The 22,021-nt window shown below is 37.4% G+C and overlaps 1 protein-coding gene across 1 annotated transcript in view; it reads right to left on the minus strand.

Moving 5' to 3' along the window:
- Positions 1-850: 850 nt before the first annotated feature.
- The window catches only part of Polr1d (RNA polymerase I and III subunit D), a 45,870-nt gene continuing 24,699 nt past the window's right edge, over positions 851-22,021 (minus strand). The window contains exons 2-3 of the mRNA XM_074043645.1: positions 12,431-12,505; positions 851-1,525 (exon numbers count right to left, since the gene is read on the minus strand). Of these exons, the coding sequence (XP_073899746.1) occupies positions 1,258-1,525; positions 12,431-12,505 (343 nt within the window). The 3' untranslated portion in view covers positions 851-1,257. The remainder of the gene's footprint in view (positions 1,526-12,430; positions 12,506-22,021) is intronic.

The raw sequence follows: 22,021 nt of genomic DNA on the forward strand, positions 1-22,021 counted from the left end.
TTGAAAGCAATGTGTGCCACAAAGTCACAGGATGACTCTGGAGTGTGGCCTGGGAGGAGGGGATCAAGTGAGAATGCTTTGGTTTGTCACTTCTGAGCAGGCTGAGGGTGTAGCTAGGTAGCTTGGTGGGGGAGTGACACCAGGTCTATTCTAATTTCTCCCATACACCCCAAAGCCAACTCCTTCCCAGCAAGCAGGGAGGCCTTTTCTTGGTCCCAGGAAGCAGGGGCAGGCTGTGCATGGTCACTATCTGGGGACAGCAATCATATACCAGCATGCTTTGAGAAGCTGGGAAAGGGAGCACAAGACACTCTTCTACCTTTTGTGGACTGGGCATACTCCTTGAGTATGAAGGAGGAATACAGGATTGAAAGGTTTGTAACTGCACATTAAAACAGACATTGAAAATCAAAACTGGGGGGAAGAAGGCACTGTGAACACACTTTTATTTAAAATGAAGATTCCTGACACAACTACACTAGAGTTGGTAGCGTAAATCTTTAGCTAAAAAAGATGTAACATTAAAATGTGTTGATTTTAATGAGGGTTCTTTTTAAAGCACCACTTAAAGTCTATATATTGAAAAATAAATACAGAAAAATTGTTCTATCTAAGGAATGAGTCTGAAAACACCGATTTTTCAACTTCTCACTAATTGATATGGACCACTAAGTCCAAAACTGTTTGGGCATTTCCCACACTGATCCCTTAGAGGAAAACAAATGTAGACCTATTGCCAATTTTCTGATATGTTCTCAGCCCTTGCAGGGCTACAACTTTTCATAAATATGGTCACTGGCCACATGATTTCTAAGGTATGAACTTGACACTCAAAAAAAGTAAAGAAGAATATTTGTAAGTATTTTATTTTTTGAGAAAATTTGAGAAATGACCAAAAGTACAGCACATCAAAAAAAACCAACCAGCCAAACAAAAAAACCTGGGACTAGTTTTAACAATCTGAAAACTTGAAATTCTAGATTTGCTTGTTTTGAAACTAACTTCCAAACAAGACAGAATAAAAACAATATGGATATTGACTATACTGCTGGAACAGCTTACACTTGCTAAGACATCTTCAGAGCAAGTTCCTTTTTGTTTCCTCCAAAAGTTGCAAGGTCATTTTTTTGTCTGTCACCAAGAGCCACCTTAAAAACAACAAAAAACCTCCTGAGGAAGTCACTCTTAGGTGTCCACCCTGCCAGTTCACGCCTGTCCTCACACACTGAGTCCCAGGTGCAATGTGGGCTGGCTAGGTCACCGCCTGGCGGGTTGGGGGTCATACTTGTCTCGGGTGCCCCGCTTCCTTGGTGGAGAGTGGCCCACTGCCCCTCGGGCATGCAGGCTGTGCTTATAGGGATGACTTCTGTGCTTCTTCTTGTTGGCTTCTTTCTGGTCCTGGCTTTTCGCTGGTTCCTTACTGCCCTCTTTTTGTTCCTGGTCTTGCTCTTTGTGGGAGGGCAATGTGTTCTTAATTGTGTTAATTAGGAATCTTTTATTTGTACCAGCGAGAGGACACTTCATCCTGGGGGGTGAGGGGGGAGAGAAAAGGAAAACCATTATAAATGAGAGAGCTCAAGAACTCCCCCCTTCCACACTGAACTCACTATCATGATTAGTACCGAAGAACTCCACAGAGCCAAGTTCCAGGGTTTCTTCAGCTTCCCTTGCATGCCACCTAGCGTAAACTCGGAGTAAAAGGGAGTCAAGACAGAATTCCTGAGAGAGACCCACAGGACTTTGGGCTGTACCCTGTCGACCTTTCTCCCTTATTGGGACTCAATTTCCTGCAGAAGTTTATGTGTTCAGGTATTGACCACAATGCAAATTAATTGACTCATACAATATTTTCTTATAAAAAATAAATGCCTGCTCAGACTACAATGTCTCAAATTAATTATTATGGCATGCTTTTTATTAGCAAAGAATGAAAATGTCTTTTTACCAAGCAACAAAAAAGTGTATAGGAATCAAATGGCCTATTCTAGAAATTAAAATTAGATGAAGAATCCATAAATATGCAATAATCTCTTTTTACTTAAAAAAAAAAAAGCTTTATATGTTCTCTTCTGGGGCTCCAGCTGGGGCTCTGTGGGGTGCACTTTCTTTACATCCACTCTCAGGGTGAATTTCTGTGCCATGTATATGTAAATAGCTTCATAATTCAAGTTCACCCAGCACAGCAGCTATAACCAATCAAATTTCCAATTTATGTGCTTAGACATACTTATATACTATAGTATTTACAATTTCTCAGGTGTAGTAAAACTTTTCATTTTGGAAAAGAACTCCCCTCGCCAAATCATGTTACTTAGAGTGGCTGACATTAAATAAAAGTGAGTAATATCCATCATTCTATAAAACTTTGATTTACAGAGACTCCTTCACAATCCTACACTTACAATGGTTCAATTTTTTTTTTGGCAGTACTGGGGTTTGAACTCAGGGCCTACACCTCGAGCCACCTTTGCCAATTCTTTTTTGTAATGGGTTTTTTTGAGACAGGGTCTTGTGAACGATTTGCCCAGGCTGGCTTTAAACCGTTATCCTGCTGCTCTCTGCCTCCTGAGTAGCTAGGATTACATGGGTAAGCCACCAGCAACTGGACTGATTTTTCAACTTTACAATGGTGTGAAAGTAATACTTATTTAGTAGAAACCATACTTCAAATTTTTGACTTTTGATTCAAAAAAAATTTTTTTTGAGACAGGGTCTCATGTAGCCCCAACTGGCCTCAAACTTGTGGTCCTTTTGCCTCTGCCTCCCAGGTCTGAGTGCTGAGATTACAGGTGTGAGCCTCCATGTCTGTCAATTTCAAATTCTTTATAACCTTTTTATAAAATAGGCTCTTCCTGTGTCCGAAGCATGTTTAAGGCAGGCTAGACTAAGCTATGACGTTTAATAGGTTAGGTATAATGATTGTCCTTTTGACTATTCAATTTAGGATGGGCTTATTGGTATGGAATCCTACCATAAGTTGAGGAGCCTCTATAGGTCAAACTCAATTCACAGGCACTTCCTTATAGTAACTGTGTACACTTGTAATGTACAAGTGAGAGATAAGTAGTCATCAGCCTAGCCACATTTATATGGAGGTCAGACCACCTTGGACAACCAGAATGGCATTGAATCTGGAAGTAAAAGGTTGGGGGGTAGGGAAGAGAAAATAACCCCTGCAGCAAATAAATATCTCTTGAGCCTAGAAAGACAGAGAAAATACCTGAGAAAAAGCCTAGGTAACTCAGTGCTATGCCTGGCTAATGCTCAGACCAAGAAAAGTGGCAGGGGGATAAACTAGAGCAGGGAGGAACAGAAACTTAGAAAGGGACAATAGAGTGCAGTAGAAGCAGTGGAAATATGGTAACAGCACTCACTGAGAAAAAGGGATATTCTGTTCCCTTTGTCTCAAACCCTTGGATCCAGCTATGTTTCTGAGTTTAGGTATTAGCAGCCTAATGTTGAGGTGGGTCCAGAAGGCAGAAATGACTTTACCTTGGGACTACTAAGATACTATAAGGCTGGGGTTCTTTTTCGGCCAGCTGGGTTTGCACCAAGTTTGCCATTGTGCCCCAGAAGGTGTGCTGGGATGGGGAACTAAAGAGGCCAGCAGGCAAAGCAGCTAACCCTGACCAGTCAACTTTCTCATCACACTTAGTTATTTTTATTTGTGGTTCTAAAAAGCCATACTAGCTCATGTGGAAAGAGCTAGACTTAAGGTTCTAGAAGTAAAAGTGGATATAAAAACTGAAATAGCATGAGAATGGTTAAAACTGTTTTCAAACTACCCATAACACACTGCCAGAGTTAAGATCTGGCATTCTGTGTTAAACTGTAATTTTTTTAAGTTATTTGTTTTCTGATACAGGGTCTTTGCTATATTGCCCAGGCTGGCCTTGAAATTATGGACTCAGGTGATTCTCCTGCCTCAGCCTCCCAAGTAGCTGGAACTATAGGCATGCACCATCATTATGTTAAAAGATTCCCTTGACTTTCAAATCTGTCATTCTAGAAACTGTGATGGAGGGTTCCATATACCGACCAAGATTGATTAGGGCTAGAATTATAAGCTTTTCATCTATTTATTTATTTTTGAGTAGGCACATGTCTAAGACATTTCACAAAAATAAGGCACTTGTACCCTGCAGTTATATTTGACTTATGGAAAACAGTAGTCAAGCCTGGAAGACAGGAAGGGGAGGATGAAATGTAGCGGGGGTTCTGATTTTAGCATTTTTGTCTCTCCTTTGAGAAATGGAGGTCGTATCTAAGCTTTCCACAGATTTAGACCTGCCACTTTGGGCTTCTAAAATAGTTTCATGACTGTGACCCATCAAATAGTGACATGTGATCACTAGCCATTAGGGTTTTATGGTAGCATAACAAGAAGAACAATGCCACACTTACAAAGCAATCACCTGGTGCCGGGGTATTACCAGTATTTCCTTATTTGGTCTCTACGGGCCCCATTCATTTTATGGCACCACCCTGACTGGGGCAGAAGAGAGACTTGCTGCAGTCTAAGCAGATGGCCAATTAGCAGAACTGTCAGTGAGCAACTGCGGGTGGACAGCGTGTCAGCATGCTTGTAGCTGAGGCTACTCTGTTCAAGAGAGAAGCAGAGCTACATGCAGGACCAACCAAGGATGGCTGGCCGGCTATTCAGGAGTGCAGGACAGTCACGGACACAGACAAAGGTAGAGAATTCCTAAATACATTGACTTTGAGGTGTGTGACGTATAAGAGGCACTGGGCATTATGATTCACAAAAATGATCTTTATGGGAGGTAAACAGAGACTTGGGTCAGCAAGTGGCATTTTATCCTCCATTCTGCGCATTCTCTGCACTATCGTGGATCTAAGTCCCAAATAAGACCTCTGGAGGCTGAGGCAGAAGCTCAGTGACACTCCCAGCTCTCCATGGAGCAAGGTACTATTTTTTATCTTGATGCTGTGCCTGATTGCAACTTATTTTGTTGTTCAATGCCACCATAGCTACTATAACCACCCACGATGCTACAGTTTATAATTTGGCAGTCAAATGCCCCAGTGTGTAGCCACCTGAAAAATGCTTTTGCACTGTTATCATTTCCATTACCAAACTGCTAACCCATAATTACTCTAAACACAACAGTCCTAAGGCTCGCAGTAGTGTTCCATGACTGTCCCAAACACTGTACCGGAAAGAAATGTAAAATAGTTGACATATGTGTGAGTGTATATGTGAATGTGGATGTATATATACATATTTGTATGTATTATATATATAAAATATTTATTCAGTAAGAAACCTGCAAATCTTTCACATGTAAGACATTATTCTATGCTCTGCAGCAAAGAAAGAGACTAGGCTACCAGTCTCTTTAGGAGACTACCGAGAGAACAGAAGGTAGTGGAAGGGGAAGTTCAAAGCAGGTATGCGGGGATAGATTGCAAAGCTATAGTCCTTGGCCTCCATCTCACAGAACAACATAGGTCATTTACATAGATATATGGTCTGAGAGCAACATTCAGGGTGCTCTGACTCACTTTCATCACTGGATATGAGGAATGTGGGAATCACGGACAGAAAGTGCTGCATTTTAGTGGGTTATTTGACAATAATCCACAGAAGGGAGGCAGCTTGGTAAAGGAGCATTAAGCTGCAGGCAGGAAAGCAAATTACAGTGTCATCAGCAGATAGCCAGCTGGGGGTCTTAGGACTGCTTTGGGCTCCATGTTCTCTGAGTACAAAGTGGAGGGTTTTGGATCTCTGTGGTCCTGGAATATTATGAAGAGCCTCAGCCATCAATCAGCTGAGATGAAAGCCCGTTCCGTCCTCCCCATTGATTCTATCACAGTTGCTGCATCTGGACTGCCTCTTATTTGTCTTATCCCATACTGGATTAGAAACTCAAAGACCAGGAAAGTCTCATCTTCACCACTGCCATGCCTGGCCTCTTAATGTACCTACTGGTGTGCAGTGAAAATTTAAATGAACTTTGAAAACCCATACGTGTGGAAAAAGATTGAAGAAATTTACTTGCTTTCCAATAATTAAGCTGGAGATATAGCTCAGCAGTACATACAAGGCCCTGGGTTTGATCTCAGCACCCCCAACCCCTACCCCCCAAAAATCAATTGTGTAAAGTGGAAGAATGTAGGTGATTTCCTCCTGACCTTCAGGTCAACCCCAAATCAAAACAGAAAAGTGTCCAAAAAAACATCATTTTCCTTAAAACTGGGGTAAGATAATTAAAGACTCATTTTCCCTCAAGTGAATCTTTGGAACTTTGGTACCAAAATATAAGGCTGAAGTTTCACAGGTACTAAACTCAAAAATTTTATGTACTATACACTCAAAAATTATATTTGGCTGGAGATAAACCAAAGTGAATGTCACCAGGATAAAAACGGCTTTGTAGACAATGAATCTGGGCAAATTTCTGAAATTTATGCTTAGAAATTCCTTTATGTTGACTAACAGGAAATCACATGGGCCAAGATTTTAGGCCTCTGTGAAGACTCTAGAGAGATTCTTTTTCTGAAACACATCCAAGAAAGTATGCAGCACCAAATGGTCTCTTTCTTTAGAAAATAAAAAATGGCATCCCACTTGCTTTTCCTTTAGTTCAGCAGCCCCTGTCTGGCACCTGCCCAGCCTTCTCACTAAGATCCTTCTTAGGGAATATCCAAAACAAACTATGGCCATAGTGAGCAAGACTGCCTTCTCTTTTAAGAGCTGTCCAAGGAAGTCCAATCCACAGAGATGGACAGATCCTGGGACTCTGGCATCGGTACAGGTTACTTCAGTGCAGAACACTGCCCCTTGCCATGGCAAGGGGTCACTCTGGATCCTGTAGGATTAGTAAATTGTTTTGCCAATGTGTGTACATTCTCTAATCACCTGTGTATCTTTTCAGACCTCCAAAGCCCAGGTCACATCCTATAATCACTAATGGTGAGTGGGACACATGCATGAGTCATTTTTGAAGCTCTCCAGGTGATTCCAAATGTGCAGATAAATTTGGATACACACACACACACACACACACACACACGCACACACACACATACTTCAGTAGATAGAAACCAGGTGCTCCTCTAAACTCAGCAGGATATAGGGCAGATGCTCTTTGTCCCAGCACCAGTAAACAGAAGCAGTTAGAGTCATCTTGCTGGAAAGGCTGACTAGGAAATAGTCAGGTGCCCCTGGAGTTAACAAGTACCAAGAAATTCCTGTTTCTAAAGCACAAGTCTAAATGTAAATATGAAAAAATCCAAATAAACCCCAAAAAGGAGCAGATGAATTTCCCTTTTATTTCTAATGCAATAAGGTCTTCCTTGTGGTTGATTCACTCAATTATTCAGAGACATGACTCCCAAACTTCGTTGACAAGATCTCCTGGGGGAAGCTTTAAAAAAATCTAAGACCCATTTTTGACTACTTTTATCAGTTTCCTAGGGTGAGAGAGGAAGGCAGATCTGGATTTATAAAAAAAACAAAAAAAACCCTCTCCAGACTTTTTTCTCACTTAAAAATCTCTATTACAAAGCTATAGATATATACTTATAAAATGTCCAACAGTAGAGGGTAGCAATGAGCACTCTCTCTCCCCCCTCTTCCCTGTTCATTTGCTCTCATTAGTGATTACTACTGTCAGGCAAGTCTTCTCTCAGACCTTTATTCATTTATAAAGTTCCACATCTTTTCTCACTTAAGACAAAGGAGGATTATACACATAGACCTGCAACTCAGTTTCTCACATACTAGACATTTTCCCACAAGAACTCACCTAACACTAGCCAATTCCTTTTAGTGGCTGAATAGTATTCCATACTAGATTGTGCCACCATTTATTTAACCACATCCCTATCTATGGACATTTGGACGGTTTCCAATTTTTGTTTTTGTTATTTTGAGACAGGGTCTTGCCATGTAACCCAGGCTGGCCCTGAAGTCACGATCCACCTGCCTCAGCCTCCCAAATGCTAGGTTTACAGACATCCATCACTATGACCAGCCTATTTCCAATTTTTTTTTGTTATAAAAAAATGTGCTATAATAGGGTTGGAGTGTGGTTCAAGAGTGGAGCACCTGCCTTGCAAATGTGAAGCCCTGAGTTCAAACCCCAGTACTGCCAAAAGAAGATTGCTTGAATACTGTATTTATGCATATGTATGTGTATGTGCATGCCAGGCTAGTGCTCTACTACCAAGCTACACTTCCAGCCCCACTGTGTGTGTGCACATTTATGAGGTTCTCTGTAAGAGAGGGCACAGAAGGTGGAGGGGCACAAACAGAACATGACTCAAGAATCTTGTGGATCATTTGCAGAGCAAATCATACCACCACCTGCAGTGCAACAAAGTACCACCAGCCACATGCCCTGGCCTATACTGGATTACTACCTTTTTAATTTTTGCCAATCTAATGGGTGGGGTGAAGAGGCATGTTACTATTTAAGAGGGATATAAAAACCTATACATACAGTCCAATCCCAACAGATTATAAATTTTAAGAGGGCAGAAATCTTTCCATTATGCTTACAGATGTATCCAAGTGCTAAAATAGTACATATTTACTGCTGAGTGCCCAGTAAATATGTTAGTTATCCTTCTACTGAGCATTTGTGGTTTTGTTCTGAAAATGTCATGTACTCATGTATAAAACATATGTATGCACATTAGACATATATTTATATATGGTTTTCTTTTTATAAATTTGTAGGGACTTGTTCAAAATTAAAGGTATTCGTCTGTTGATTATTATTATTTGAATCTCTTATCACTTGTCTTTTAATAAGATAGCTTTTTGTATGGTACCTTTTGCTGTGTAGAAGTTTACAGTCAAATCTGTCAATTTTTTCGTTCAACTTCTAGGCTGTATGCCTAAGGAAGTTTCCTGTCCTATCCTAGCCAATATATCATTCCCCCCCTCCTTTTTTTTCTAAAGAGTTCATAGTTTGTTTTGTATGTTAATTTTTAGTATTACAGATCGTAAACTGAATCAGCACCACTACTGAACAATATGTCCTTTCTCCACTAATATGAATGACCACATTAATTTCCTGTACAGATACTGGTCTCTATTCTTTCCCACTAGTTTTTTTTTTTTTTTAAGTCTTACACTAATCTTGTACTAATTTAATTACCAAAAACTATTATATCTAATCATGGAATGTTTTCATCTTAGTCCCTTCCCTACTCAATTATCTTAGCCAAAAACAAGACAAAAAAATAATGTACTATAGTAATTGAGAGATCACCACCTTGACCAAGGGCAACTTGACCTGAGTACGTTTCATAGTACTCACTGTCAATATAAAACACTAGTATTTTCCAATGAAAGAAAATTAGAATTTTGGAAAACTGTGAACTTGACAGGTTCCTAGTAAAAACATCACCTATATAATATTCTTGCCCAAAACTCTTACCTAAATCTGATTATGACAGCATAATCAGGCAATACAGAATGTGGGACATTTTTGGCTGGATCCTGAATCAGACTCCAAAGCAAAAAAAAAAAAAAAAAAAAACTGTAACCACCTACATTTTGGGGATTTAGATGGCAATATGAAATTAATGTGAATGTTCTTAGACATCACAATGTGATTATGTAAGGGAATGTCTTTGGAATCTGCACGCTAAAGTATTTAGGGCTAAAATAACAAAATGTCTGTAATTAATTTTCAAATGGTTCAGCCAAAAATTACACATTTATGTGTTATATGAGACTATATTATACACATCACAAAATATATACACATGCATACATATCTTCATACAAATTCTTTTCTTGTTACACTATCTAATTGACTTTGAGTGTTTATCTTGTGCTGAACCATTATAGGTCAGCATCCTATCTTCACTAGATGGCCTTTTGTCTCTTACTTCCCAGGGCCAATGCTTTGTTATTTTTCTTTTTTGTTGCATTTGCTTGGTGGACCTTCTTTAAAGCAGTTCTCAGAGTGTGACCTGTGGACTTGGGTATCTTCCAGATCTCATGAAGGGATCTACAAAGCAAAAGCTATCTTCATAGTTTTTGATGTTATTTACCTCCCCCCCCAACACACATACAAAGTTGACATCTGCACTGATGATAACAAAGTAGCAAAACTGTAGAAAGAATCAAGGCAGTGACACCAAACTGTACCAGTAGTCCTTAATAAAGCAGTAAAAATTTTTAATTTTGTTAAATCCTGATGTTTGTGCTTTTGTTTTTTAATTATGTTTATGAAATGGGAAGTACATATGCAGCACTTGTGAAGTGTGACGATTGTCTCAAGGAGAATACTCGTGTGACAGAGCTGCAAGGTGAGCTAGCTGGTTATTAAAGAACACATTTCATAGTACTCACTGTCAATATAGAACACTAGAGTTTTCCAATGAAAGAAAATTAGAATTTTAAGACTGTGAACTTGACAGGTTCCCAAGATTTCAAAGACTTTTCTGACAAGATCAGTGGTGATATTTAGAAATGTGCTTTAAAAAATATTATATAATAACATGTGACACTTGGAAGATCTTTATGACTCAGGGAAGAAATATTTTCCAGATGATCAACAATGATTTATATAATTAAAAAACTGGTAAGAAGATCCAACATTGAATGTAAACCAAGGGATTTTATTATAAAGGAACAAGAAAAGTTTGCATTGTTGAAAAGAATGTTAAGAAACTACCATTAATTGAAATTGCTTGCAAAATTTTGATGTAGTTCAAAGAATAGCTAAATTTTCTGAAAAGTTTATTGAAACACTTCTTCCTTTTCCAAGTATGTCTATGTGAGGCGAGATTCTTTCATATACTTCCACCAAAATAATATATTGCAACAGATTGAATATGGAAGCAGATATCAGAACTCATATGATCTTTTATAAGCAAGATATCACAGAGCTTACAAAATTATTAAACAATGCCACTTCACTCAATATGTTTTGGAAAATAAATTATTGCTAGTTAAAAGGAATTGATAAACACTTTAAAAATTGCTTAGTTTTAATTTTGGATATGACCTCAATAATTTTTTAGAGTACAAAGGACAAAACATTTGTAAACCACGGTTACAAAACAATTAAAAAAAAAACAAAGCCAGTGAAAATTCTGTCTTGTAGACTAATGGTGCCAGCCATCATTTTCTCCTATTCAACATGTTTCTCCTCCCCCATGGAAAGAGCACCAAGCTGTTCCTGTATCCACTCTTCCTTTCTTCTACAGTAAAGAACACCAGATGGTTTTTTCTGGCAAATGGTTGCCTAGGGGAAAAAACATGAAATTTCTGGCCTTGCACTTACACGTAGACATGAGACTAAATTCTGGCCGTTGGGGTAAAATAGAAATGGTGCACAAAGCTTCTGGCAAGTGTTCTTCAAGGGAAGGCATGTCTTCCTTCTCTTCCTCCTTCCTGCTAGCCAAAATGTGGATTTCATGTAGAAAAGATCCACACAGCAGGGTTGGGAGATTTGAAAAACTATAAGGAAACTAGGTCCCCAATAACTATAGAACTGCCAACCTAATTGGCACAGTACCCAAAGAGATCACCAGTACTCCATCAATCTCAAGATACAGCAACTCTCCCCAGGACTGGCATTGATACTCAGTTCTTCCATTATCAGAAAGTTCTACAAGTCCGTGAGTGGTCCTGAGGTTGTTAGGATAAATGAGTTCCATTTGGAGCACCTTCTAGAAATAGCTGCTTCTTTTGACTGTTCCGGGCACATCAAGAACCGGGATTATATTTTCTTATTCACTGTCAAATCATCTGAATTCATGGTTTAGCTCTATGTCAATTCTCCCAATTGTACCAGATTGGAACAATGACTACAGTCGGCCTGAGGAAGGCCTTCTCTTACACCACTACGTAAAGCACCCTGCTCCTAACAGTGTGTACTAATAGGATTCCATCAGGAGAGGCACCTTATTTCTGTAAAGGACGGGGAGGGTTGAAAAGAAGAGTAAATTTAACTAACATTTCTAATATTTTCTAACTGCTACATACCAGGAACCATACTAGGTGTTTTCATACATATTATCCTGCTGAATTTTCACAAGTACCCTCTTAGGAGGTAGCTATGTTACTGGATCTAAGGTGATTACATGTTATATACAAACTGACTCATTTATACTAGATTATTTAGTTTTCTTATATAATTTATCCCATACATATTACATATTTAGAATGATTTTTAATTTTTTTTGAGACAAGGTCTCACTACATAACCCAGGCTGGCCTTCAACTTGTGATCCCCCTGCCTCAGCAGCTGGGATTAAAGGTGTGTACCACCACACTAGACTTTCAGAATGAATTTCAAAAAGATAATAGGTGATTTCCTCGACATCCAAGTGTTTATATTCCTCTTTTATGCTACAGATTCACTTACAGATAACTTCAACCAAGACTTTCCTCTTCGACTTTTTAAAAAGTGTTATGGAAGATTACCCAAGAACTTACCAGCCCATAGGTCCCATTGTTTCAGCTCTAGTTTTCCCACGTTTTGCCTCCTTTAGTAGTTCTTCTATGGCTTTCCTGATGGGAAAAAGAAGGAAATTTGAGAATCAATCATACACTAAGTTTGGAAAATCAACTGATTCCATGCATACAATCTTGGGAAAGGAAATGACTTCTGAAGCATGACTGCTGGAGCAAAAAAATAATTTAAAATGATTGACATTAAACCTTTTCATATGAAGGGAAAAAACACTGAAAAGAAAATTAGAGAAAAAAGTGACAAACTGGAAAAAATATCTACAATACGAGCCTATATTTATCTTACTAACCTAAAAATAACCAAAAGACATAAATAGCTAAATAGATATTCATGTTCATCTATATTTAAAATATTCAAATTCACCATTATTTAATGAAATGCCAATTAACTCAACAATGAAAAATGTTTCTGCCCACAAGTTAGTGAGGGAGTAGAGAAATGGGCACTCATTTCTCCACTAATGGGCACTAAAGCTGAGAGATTTTTGGAAGACAATTTGGCATCATGAGGAAGACCTTTAAGAATAGTATATACCTGTTGACTTAAAGATTCCACTTTATCCCAAGAAAATATTCAAGTAAGTATGCAAAAACTGTTATGTACTAGCATACTCATGAAACAACAATGAAAGGAAAAGAGCAGACAAGTTAAATATTTACTAATAAAGGACTGGTTAAATGAATCATGACATATCCACATAGGAAGATTAGGAAGTCATTAAAAATGAAGACAACAGGTTACTAAGAAGAGAAAAAATTTTGTAATATTTGGAATACAAAGCTAATTACAAAACAGCGTGTATATGATAATCCTATTTGAAATTTATTTAAAAGCATAATTGCATAGGAGAACATCTGGAGGGATGTTATCAAAATGGTAACTTTTGATAATTTTCTTTTGTTTGCATCTCTGCATTTTCTATTTCTTCTATAATGAACATGTATTATTTGCATAATTTTTGGAAGAGCTTAAAAAATCCCAAAAAACTTATTTGTCAACTATATTCTGAGACTTAACTTGCCTAAGATATAGCCCAAGATGCTGTGAGTAGCAACAAAGGAAGGTGCTCATCCTTGGCTTAAATATTATTGTGATACATAAATAATAGAAGACTTCTGGGGTTAGATGCTGGAACAGAAGCTTCTTCTTTGTGACTCCATTAATGAGAAGAGCTGGTAACAAAGGCTAGACTACATTCCAAATTGAGAAAAAGATGAAATTACAGAAGAGGGGACAAGACAGTTAAAAAGCCATGGAGAAACAGAAAGGCTATTTAGAGAAAAGAAAAAAACAGACCAGCTCTACCCCAGCTTCCCAGAGGGGAGGGGAGGCCAAAGCCACAACTGCAAGGTAAGCCAGGTAGTCCTGGTAATAACAGATGGGTAGGATAAGCCCTGATACAATGTGGGGATATGGTATGACAGGGACTCCTCCTGTGTGGCAGGCTAGCATTGGAGAAGAAATCCATTTTGTTGCTTCCCATATCTCAGACAGCTATGGCTGGGAACCATCTTGAGAGGGGACTATAATTTGAAACTGAGCTACTCTGGGAACCTGAAAGCAGGGAGGAATGGTAAGTCACAGAACATAGGGATACCCTATGTTCCCACAGTGTCAGGGTGGGACAAAGCCATGAGCTGCAGTTGTGGAAGGGAGAGATGAGGGTCAGACAGTTTAGACAGCAGGGAGCTCAGGCTGTGAAGGATATGTTGGTTAGTGGCTCCACCCTCTGTGGATCACCACAGAGAAGAGAGATCCGAGAACATTCCCAGGGCCAGGAGATTGCTTAGCTTCCAGAACTGCCTCCTTGCGACATGTGGAGAGACTGAGAGCTCTGAGCGCAGGTTAAGTAGATTGCTCTATTTTCCCAGCCTGCTCCCTCCTGCAGGAAGATTTTACTGTTGGGTAGGATGCAAAAATTTTGAGACCAGAGGCAGAGTGTTGGGTTCCCTCAGTTCTTCCCCTCCAGTGCACTCTCAGTGCTCTGTTTGTCCTCTACTCCTTCCCCATGCCCTCTGGGGATATCCCAGGCTTGGATGTTTGTTGGTTCTGGGTGCACAAACTGGGGGGTCTGGAACAAGTGGGAAGCTGCCTGGCTCACAGACTACAAAGCTTTTATTGAATCCAGCAGCTGCTTCAGGTACACAAAGAAGGGAAGCTTCCAAATGTACCCTGACACTGACAACTTACCTTGAGCAGCATGGGCCTCAGCCTGCATACAGCATGAGCCTGAACAGTGCTGTTACTATTATGGTGGTTTGTTTTCTCCTCTCTGAGTGGTACTAGGGATCGAGCCCTCAAATTAACACTATTCATAAAACTGTAAGAGATCTCCATCTCAACAGATGAACAAATCACAACCCAGAGAGATAAGAAAAATGAAAAGGCATGGCAATGACTCATTCAAAAGATCGTATCACTTCAATAACCAAATCTAAAGGAAAAAGAATTCAAAAGTCTAGTTTAAAAAATGATCAAAGACCTCAAAGAGGATTCAAACAAACAGCTCAATGAAATAAGTAAGTAAATTCAAGAACCAGATGAGAAAGTCTTCAACAAGGGTGAGAAATTCAATAAAGAAATTGAGATTCTGAAAAAAAATTGAAATGCTGGGAAAGAAAAATTCAGTAAGTCAAATAAAAAACACAGTGGAGCATCAGCAGGAGATTAGATCAAACAAAGAAAGAATGTCAGATTTGAAGATGAAGTTAAGGACATATCACATTCAGATAGCAATAAACAAACAAGCATGACCTCTGGGCCATGATCAAGAGACCAAAACTGAGAATACAGGAGGAAGTTAGATAAAAAACTAAAGGTGTAGAAAATATAGTCAATCAAATTATAGCAGAAAACTTCCTAAATCTAGGGAAAGATATGGGCATTCAAGTATAGAAAGCATTTAGAACTCCAAATATACATGACCAGAAAAGAATCTCTCCACATCACATTATAGTTAAAATGCCAAGAACACATAAGAAAGAAAATTTAAAACACCAAGAGAAAATCACCAACATACTTTGCAAGAACAGACTTATCAGAATTGTACAAGATCTCTCAGCAGAAACCCTAAAAGCTATGAAAGTGTGGAATGATAGTTCTGAAAGTGACTGCCAACCAAGATTACTATATCCAGCAAAACTGTCCAGAAAATAACAGAGAAAGACCTTCTAAGATGAGGACAAACTAAAGGAATTCGTGACCATTAAGCCAGCATTGCAGAACATACTTAAAAGGAATCCTACAGGCACAGGAGGAAAAAAAAAACATCAAAAACATGAGAGCTCAAGAAAGAATAAACTTTATGAAGGAATAGCTAAACAATGAGAAGAGGGAAAGAACCAAACATGTACAACTCAGTAAACCAGCAAACTCCTAAGGTGAACAAGGGATAAAGAAGAGAAGAAACAGTACTTGAATCAATCAAGAAAAAAAAAAATCCAACAAAATTACAGGAACCAGCAAATTACTCTTAATAATAATCTTAAATGTAAATGGTCTTAATTCACCAATTAAAATATGCAGACTGGTTGACTGGATTAAAAAACAAGATCCAATTGTTTGTTATCTGCAAGAGACACACTTCATTGGCAAAGACACACAGAGAATGAAAGTGAAAGGATGGAAAATCAAGCAAGTGCAAACCGAAAGCAAGCAGGAGTAACTATATTCATATCTGACAAAGTAGACTACAAGCCAAAATTGCTCAGAAGAGATAAAGGCCATTATATATTAATAAAGGGAACAATCCATCAGGAAGATATAATTTCTAAATTTATACACATCAAAGGTTGGTAGACACAATTTCATAAAATGAACAGTACTAGACACAAAAGGACAGATAATAGTGAGTGACTTCAATACCCTACTCTCATCATATAGACACATCTTTCAGACAAACAACAAAGAAGCTTCAGAGTTAAACTGCACCACAGATCAAATGGACTTAACAAACATCTATGTAATATGCCATCCAAAAGCTACAGAATATTGTTCTTTGTACCCCATGGAATTTTCTCCAAAACAGATCACATGGAAAGTTAATCAAGAAATTAGGAAGGAAAAATGTTAAATTTTTAGCATCAAATGAAAATGAAAACACAACTGACCAGAACCTTTTGGATACAGCAAAGACAGTTCTAAGAGGGAAGTTTATAGCTATGAGTACTTATATTAAAAAATAAAAAAAAACTGGAGAGTTTTCATATAGATAACTTTATAATGCACCTCAAGGTTTTAGAACAAAAACAAGCCTAACCCAAAATAGTAGAAAGAAATGATAAAAATCAGGGTAGAGGGATGAGAGCTGAGGGTATGGCTCAAGTGGTAGAGTATCTACCTAGCAAGCCTAAGGCCCTGGCCCTGAGTTCAACCTCTGGTACAATGAAAAAAAAAAAAAAAAAGATCTGGGCAGAAATTAATGAAATGCAAACAAAAGAACCCTACAAAGAATCAGTGAAACAAAGAGTTGGGTTTTTTTGGAAAGATAAACGAAATTAACCAATCCTTAACCAAACTAAGAGATATAGAACCAAACTAATAAAATTAGAGATGAAAAAGGAGGTATTACAACAGTTATCAATAAAATTCAGAGGATCATTAGAGAATATTTTGAAAAACTTACATTCCAACAAAATGGAGAATCTAGAAGAGATGTGTTTCTAGAAACATATGACCTACCTAAATTGAACCAAGAAAACATACTTAAACAGATAAAAAATGAGCAATGAGATTGAAGCAGTAATACAGTCTCCCAACAAAGAAAAGCCCAGGATTGGACAAATTTACTAGTGAATTCTACCAGAACTTTAAATAAGAACTAACACCAATGCTCCTCAAATAATCCCATAAAGCAAAAAGGGAAGAGACACTACCAGACTCATTCTATGAAGCCAGTATTACCTGATATCCAAACTGGATAAGGATACAACAACAAAAAGAAAACTATAGATCAATTTCCTTTATGAACATCCATGCAAAAATTCTTTTTTACTTATTTTTATTAGCATATTATAGTTGTACCTAGGGTACATTGTGTCATTTACAAAAGTGCTTACAGTATATCTCAGTTAGATTCACCCCTCCATAGTTCTCCTTCATCCCTCCTCTCCCATTTCTTACAACAGTTTCAACAGATCTCATGGTTCCATTTTTGTTCATAAATACACATTACTTCTACCATATTCACCCTCCTTCATCCTTTCCTTATGCACTTCACTCTCCCATTGACAGGACTTGTTTTACTTTCCTGTCCTTCATTTAAAAAAAATGGTTACACAGGGAGTTTCATTGTGACATTTCCTTATTGGTTTATCCCATTATTCTCCTTTCTACCTTAGTCTTTGTGTTACAGTGATGTCAACAGGTTTGAGTGTTTCATATTCAAGTTTGTATAGAAATTACCTCAACCATATTCACCTTCTTTACTTTCTTAATTTAACTTCCCTCCTCCCCATTAGTGCCTTCCCTTATCATGACCTGTTTTACATTCTTGTCCTTCATTGTTCAGGTTTGCTGTTCAATAGAATTTTTGTCTTGATATTTTATGCACAAATGTATTGTCAATCTAACCCCCTCTACTGCATTTCCTCAACCTTCCTCCCCTTCTACTCTGTGTTGTTCAACAGTTTTCAGTGTTTTGTTGAGTCTTGTTCCTATACAAGTCTGATGTATTTCATTACTGTTCCTTATCTTTCTTTCCTTCTTTTTCTCCTCCCTTAATCCTGCTTTTGGGTGTATGTTCTGTGTATATTTATATGTATATATGATATGATGCAAAAATTCTTAAACTACTTGCAAACTGAATTCAACAACACATTAAAAAAGTCATTCACCACGATTCCAAGTTGGTTTCATTCCAGCAAATCAATAAACATAATACAACACATAAATAGAGTCAGTTACAAAACAATCACACGGTTGTCTCCACAGATGTAGAAAAAGCCTTTGACAAAAGTCAACATCCCTTCATGATAAACTAGAAGTAGAGGATCAACACAATAAAGGTTATATATGACAAGTCTATAGCCAACATTGTACGAAGTGGGGAAAAACTAAAAGCATTTGTTCTAAAATCAGGAATGAGACAAGGACATCTACTTTTTCCACTTACTCAATATAGTGCTTGTATTCTTAGCCACAGTAACAAGGCAAAAGAAAGAAATAAGAGATACAAATAGGAAAGAAAAAGTCAAACTATTTCCATTTTCATATGATATGATCTTATACTTGAAAGTCTCTAAAGACACCACCACCAAAAAAAAAAAACAACAAACAAAAAAAACAGATTCCAGCATCTGATACAATCTTTCTGTAAAGCAGCAGGATACAAAATCAATGTACAAAAATTAATAGCTTTCCTATACAACACTAATGCACACACAGAGAAAGAAATCAGGAAAAAAAATACCATTTAGAACATCCTCAAAAAAAACCTAGGAATAAGTATAACTAAGGAGGTGAAAAATGCCTACAATGAAAACTATAAAACTAAAGAAAGGAACTGAAGAAGACACTAGAAGATGGAAAGACTTCCCATATTTATAGGTTGCCTGAATTAATATGGTGAAAGTGGCTATATTAACAAAAGCAATTTATAGATCCAAAGAAATGCCCATGAAAATCCAAAAGACATTCTTTTGAAATAGGAAAAAACAATTCTAAAATTCATATGAAAGCACAAAGGACCCTGAATAGATAGTAATCCTGAACAAAAATGCAATGCTAGAGGTATCACAATACCTGACTTCAAATTATACTATTGAGCCATAGTAACAAAAACAACACACACACAAAACCAGACACATAGGCCAATGAAACAGAACAGTGGATCCAGAAATAAGTTCACACAGCTACAGCCATCTGATTTTTACACAAGTGCCGAGAACACACATTGGAGAAAAGATAGCCTCTTTGACAAAAGGTGTTGGAAAAACTAGATAGTCACATGTAGAAGACTGAAACTAGACCCCTGTCTCTCACACTGTACAAGATCAGTTCAAAATGGATCAAAGATTGAAAATTGATAGGGGAAAACACAATTTAAAAACACCTCAAGATATAGGCACAGGCAATGATTTTCTGAACAGGACTCAGGAAATAATAACAAGAACTGACAAATGGGATTACATCAAATTAAACAGTTTCCGCACATCAAAAAATTGGTCACCAGAGGGAAGACAGCTCACAGAATGGAAGGAAATCTTTGCCAGCTATTCATCTGACAAGGGATTAATATCCAGAATATATAAAGAGCTCAAAAAATTAAATACCAAAAGAACAATTATTCTAATTAATAAATGGGCAGACAAAATGAACAGGCAGTTCTCAAGTGAAGTAAAAATGGCCAATAAATACAGGAAGAAAGTTCAATATCCTTACTCATAAAAGAAATGCAAATCAAAACTCCATCAAGAGCCCATCTCACCCCAGTCAGAATGGCTATCATCAAGGACAAACAAATCATGGTGAGGATGCAAGAGTGAAAAAGGAGCCCTCATACATTTGGTAGGAATGTAAGTAAGTGCAGCCATTATAGAAATCAGTATGATGGGTCCTCAAAAAACTAAAAATAGAACTACCATATGATCCTACTAAACTACTCCTAGTTATACATCTGAAAGAATGTAAGCATTCAATGGAGATATGTACACCCATGTCTATTACAGCAGTATTCACAATAGCAACCTACATGCCTGTTGATGAACTGATAAAGAAAATGTGGTATATATACATGTGGAGTACTATTCAGTCATAAAGAAGAATGAAATTATGTCACCTGCAGGAGGATGGATGCAACTGGAGGTCATCATATTCAGTAAAATAAGCCAGATTCAAGAAGACAAATATGGCATACATAATTTCTCTCATATGTGGATTCCAGATTTTAAAAAAACCAAAGAAAGCAACCCCTCACCCCCAATTGACATGGGGAGTGAATATGATTAAAGTACGTTGCATTCATGTATGAAAACGTCATAATGCAACAAATTAAAATTTTTTTAAAAAGGGAGAAGAGGTAATAAAAAAAGTAAAGGGGTGAGCATGAACAAAGTACATTTTACACACATATGGAAATATCACAATGAAATCCCTTTGTACAATTAATATGTATAAATAAAAGCAATTTAGTAACACTATGTAAAAGCTATGAAGTTGAACACAAATATATTCAATGATATACCTAAATCTAATCAGAATGTTTTGAAATGTGATTATATAAATTCTATATTAAAACATCTAGCTACAGTGTTATAATACTACTACGCATTATTTATATGTTCCTCATATAATATTAACACTTTGTTAGTTTTATAAAAATTCTAGGAATTTTTAATTTTCCTTCCTGATTTCTTCAATGACCCATTGATCATTAAACAATGTATTATCCAATCTCCACATGTTTCTAATGTTGCTGGAGTTTCTCTTGCTATTTGCTTCTAATTTTATTCCACTATTATCTGAAAAGACGTACGAAATTAGTTCAAGCTGGGCACTGATGGCTCAAGCCTGTAATTGCAGCTACTTGGGAGGCTGAGATCAGGAGGACAGTAGAAGTCAGCCTGGGCAAAAAGTTCATGACACTCCCATCTCCAAAATAACCAGAGCAAAATGGACTGCAGATGTGGTTCAAGTGGTAGAGTGCCTGTTTTACAAGCGCAAAGCCCTGAGTTCAAACCTGTTCCACCAAAAAAAAAAGTTTAATTTTTTATTTTATCAAAGAAAACATGCATGTAGCTTAAAAAGTCAAAAATATTTAAAAGACTTGACAATAAAATACAGTAGTCTTCCTCTTAATCTTTCTTACCTACCAAAGGAAAACAACTTCAAAATTTTTAAAAATCCATTTCTTCTGGTATTTATCTCTATATTCCTAACATTGTTTTTGAACTATCTATTACCCTCTTAAACTTCAGCAAACACATCAGCAATAACATACTTTAAAATAAACTTTTATATTAATATTGATATCTTTAAAAAGTATATTGTTTTAGTTTCAGCAGCTTGACAATTTCTGGTCCCTGCTTGGTGGACTACTGGCTGGGTTAATGAGGAATTGAAGCACTTGCCTATCCACCAACATGTGCACCTTCTTACCCGACACTTGCTTAATCAGATCACAGCTCATGGCCCAGCCCGAGGATATCACAAAAAGGTAAGTCATCTGATTACACATATCATTCTCCTTCCAGTGTCTTAAACAATAATACAGTCTATTGATATGATGTGGCAACTTTGTTTAATATATGAACATTTTATCCTATTTAGTTGTAAAACAGATATCCTTTTTTACCCTTATATAAGTAAAAGAAATTAAAGAGTATAATTATTCCAAAATTTCTTCTCTTCTTCCCATAAATTTGTGTGGTAGTTTCTAAATAAAAACAGGTCAATCATCCCTAGTTCTACCCATTGTTCTCATCATGCCAATACAAATGGTTAAAAATTAAGGGGTGGTGATGAGGGACGGGACCTGTTTGGGCAGTTCTTTGATTATGAAGGAAATTATATCAATCACAAATAAATTAGAATATATTTTCCCATAAAAATTGTGT

The sequence above is a fragment of the Castor canadensis genome, chromosome 10 (assembly GCF_047511655.1).
Source record: "Castor canadensis chromosome 10, mCasCan1.hap1v2, whole genome shotgun sequence".
Taxonomy (NCBI): Eukaryota; Metazoa; Chordata; class Mammalia; order Rodentia; family Castoridae; genus Castor; species Castor canadensis.